This window comes from Pyxicephalus adspersus, chromosome 2, assembly GCF_032062135.1.
Source record: "Pyxicephalus adspersus chromosome 2, UCB_Pads_2.0, whole genome shotgun sequence".
Classification (NCBI taxonomy): Eukaryota; Metazoa; Chordata; class Amphibia; order Anura; family Pyxicephalidae; genus Pyxicephalus; species Pyxicephalus adspersus.
In genome coordinates this window covers 21,000,704-21,002,971 of record NC_092859.1, presented here as the reverse complement: position 1 = coordinate 21,002,971, position 2,268 = coordinate 21,000,704, and the positions used below count along the sequence as shown (strand labels likewise).

General features: G+C 37.7%; 1 protein-coding gene across 1 annotated transcript in view; it reads right to left on the bottom strand.

Annotated features, from left to right (window-relative positions):
- Positions 1-696: 696 nt before the first annotated feature.
- Positions 697-2,268, bottom strand: part of LOC140322351 (olfactory receptor 1E16-like) — a 3,115-nt gene continuing 1,543 nt past the window's right edge. Inside the window, exon 2 of the mRNA XM_072398926.1 lies at positions 697-1,655. Coding sequence (XP_072255027.1) covers positions 697-1,655 — 959 coding nt within the window. The remainder of the gene's footprint in view (positions 1,656-2,268) is intronic.

Below are 2,268 nucleotides of genomic sequence, written 5' to 3'. Positions count from 1 at the left end.
CTCATAGGAATATGCTCTAAAAGAAAGCAAAATGTAAAAATGCATGTAGTTTTCTGGATCGCCCAGCTTCACTGATAAAAGTGTATCCTCTCCAGCCATGGAAAGCTTGAAAAATAAATCAGGCCCTTTGTGCATTGTTCAGTGCGTGCTTTCAGTGTGCTGGGTATTGAAATGAATCCTTATGCATTGCGTGTGTGTTACAGTGCACGTGCACATGCATGTGTGGGTACATTCCTTGTGTTAGATACCTTGGAGATGCACTGAACATTTGTGATGGGGGGGCACAAGATAACATTCCCTAAAAAATACAGTGTTTTCCAAGTAATTTCAGCATCATATGTAAAACTCTCTTTTCAAGACTTTGGAAATTCCCAACATTAACCACTTTCTAGGAATGAAGTCGAATCCAGTGGTCACCAACCTTTTCGGTCCTGTAGACCACTAAAAAATGACCAGATCCTGACCACACATGCGCGGGGAGCCGGGTGTCTATGGGAACCCCCCTATAGTGACTTCATGATGCCAGAACCCTGCCCACTCTCCCAGCGCAGATCTGAGCTCGTGATGGGAGAGTAGGCGCGTTATGTCCAGGGATGTCTGATAACTGTCCTTCTTCCAGCTATGTGGTCTTCCATGTTTACCATCACAAGTTATCTGTGCTGTTTTCTGTATTTTTCTTTCATGTTGGTTGTTTCTTTAATTGAGTGATGACTTGATAGCTCTTAGAACGTCCTTATTTCTTAAACTGTATACTAAGGGATTTAACATTGGAACTGCAGCAATATACACCATTGAGATTACCTTGTCCTTTTCCTGAGAAAATTTAGTTTCTGGTTTCATGTTAAGGGTAAGAGATGTTAGACAAAACAAAACAACGATGATGATGTGAGAGGAACAGCTAGAAAAGGCCTTATATCTCCCGGCAGATGTGTGGATCTTCAGAATTGTAGATATGATGTACATATAAGAAGTAATAATCAAAATAAAGGGGAAAAAACCCAAAACAATACCATCAATAGTAATTAAGATTTTAATACATGTGCTGTCATTACAGGAAATATGAAGTACTGAATTCATATGGCAGAAGAAATGGTTGATTTCACTGAAACTAGGAAATGATAAGCGTGATATAAGCAATGCATACATTAGGGCATTAAATGTGCCAATAATTAAACAGATTATAGCCAGTATCAGGCATGTCCTTCTGTTCATCATCATAATGTAATGCAATGGAATGCAAATAGCCACATATCTGTCATAAGCCATAGATGTCAATAAAAAAAATTCTGTTCCGATACAGAAAACATAGAAGAATATTTGTGTAAAACACCCTGGATAGGAGATGCTTGTGTCCCCTGTCATAGTGATTGTCAACAGCTTTGGCAAAATAACAGAAACATATAGATTATCTAGGAATGTAAGGATACCCAAAAAAAAATACATGGCTGTATGTAGACGGGGTACGAGACACACAATTATAGCTACAAGCATGTTTCCAAGTATACTGAGAAAATACATTATTAGGACAACAATAAAAATGATCATTTGAACACTGGAATATCTGGAAAACGCAAGCAGGTGCAATACCCTTTTTTCAGTATATGCATGATCAGTTCCATTTATTGATTTGCAAAGATCAAATGCAACATTTGGACCTTGGAAAAAAAAGTAAAAAAAGATTTTAAATAATCAAATAAACTCACTAAAGCCAAATAGAAGTAATGCAACTTTGTATACCATTAAACATACTGCATTTTAAAATGAAAACAGTGTAGGCAACTGAATTGGATTTACAACCATATTCTAACAGGCCGAAACAGCACAAAGAGCAAATGTGCAGAATGGAAGAGTAAACCTAAACTGTTCACATGCATGTATTTTATTGGTGTATTCAGTGGCTTACCTAAAGTTCTGTTTTAAAATTAGTCAGCTTTTTAATCTATCTATAAACATTTTCATCTTATCTCACTTCTCCCATATGTTTCCAAACTTCCTGAGTGCCTTGTCTATAAAAGACTGACAATCTGAACACCAACTCTCTACTTGGCGCACTCCAGCCTGGCTGTCCATTCCACTAAAATAGCCCATACTAAAGTGGCCAATGACCTTTCCTCTTTCTCCTTGATCTTTCCTCTGCTTTTGACACTGTTGATCACCCCATTCTAATCAAAATGAACTCCATTGAGTGACACAGCTCTCACTGCACTGTTTTGCTTTTTAACTGTCTGACCGCTCCTTTCAAGTTTCTTTCAATGGTAATTCCTCCTC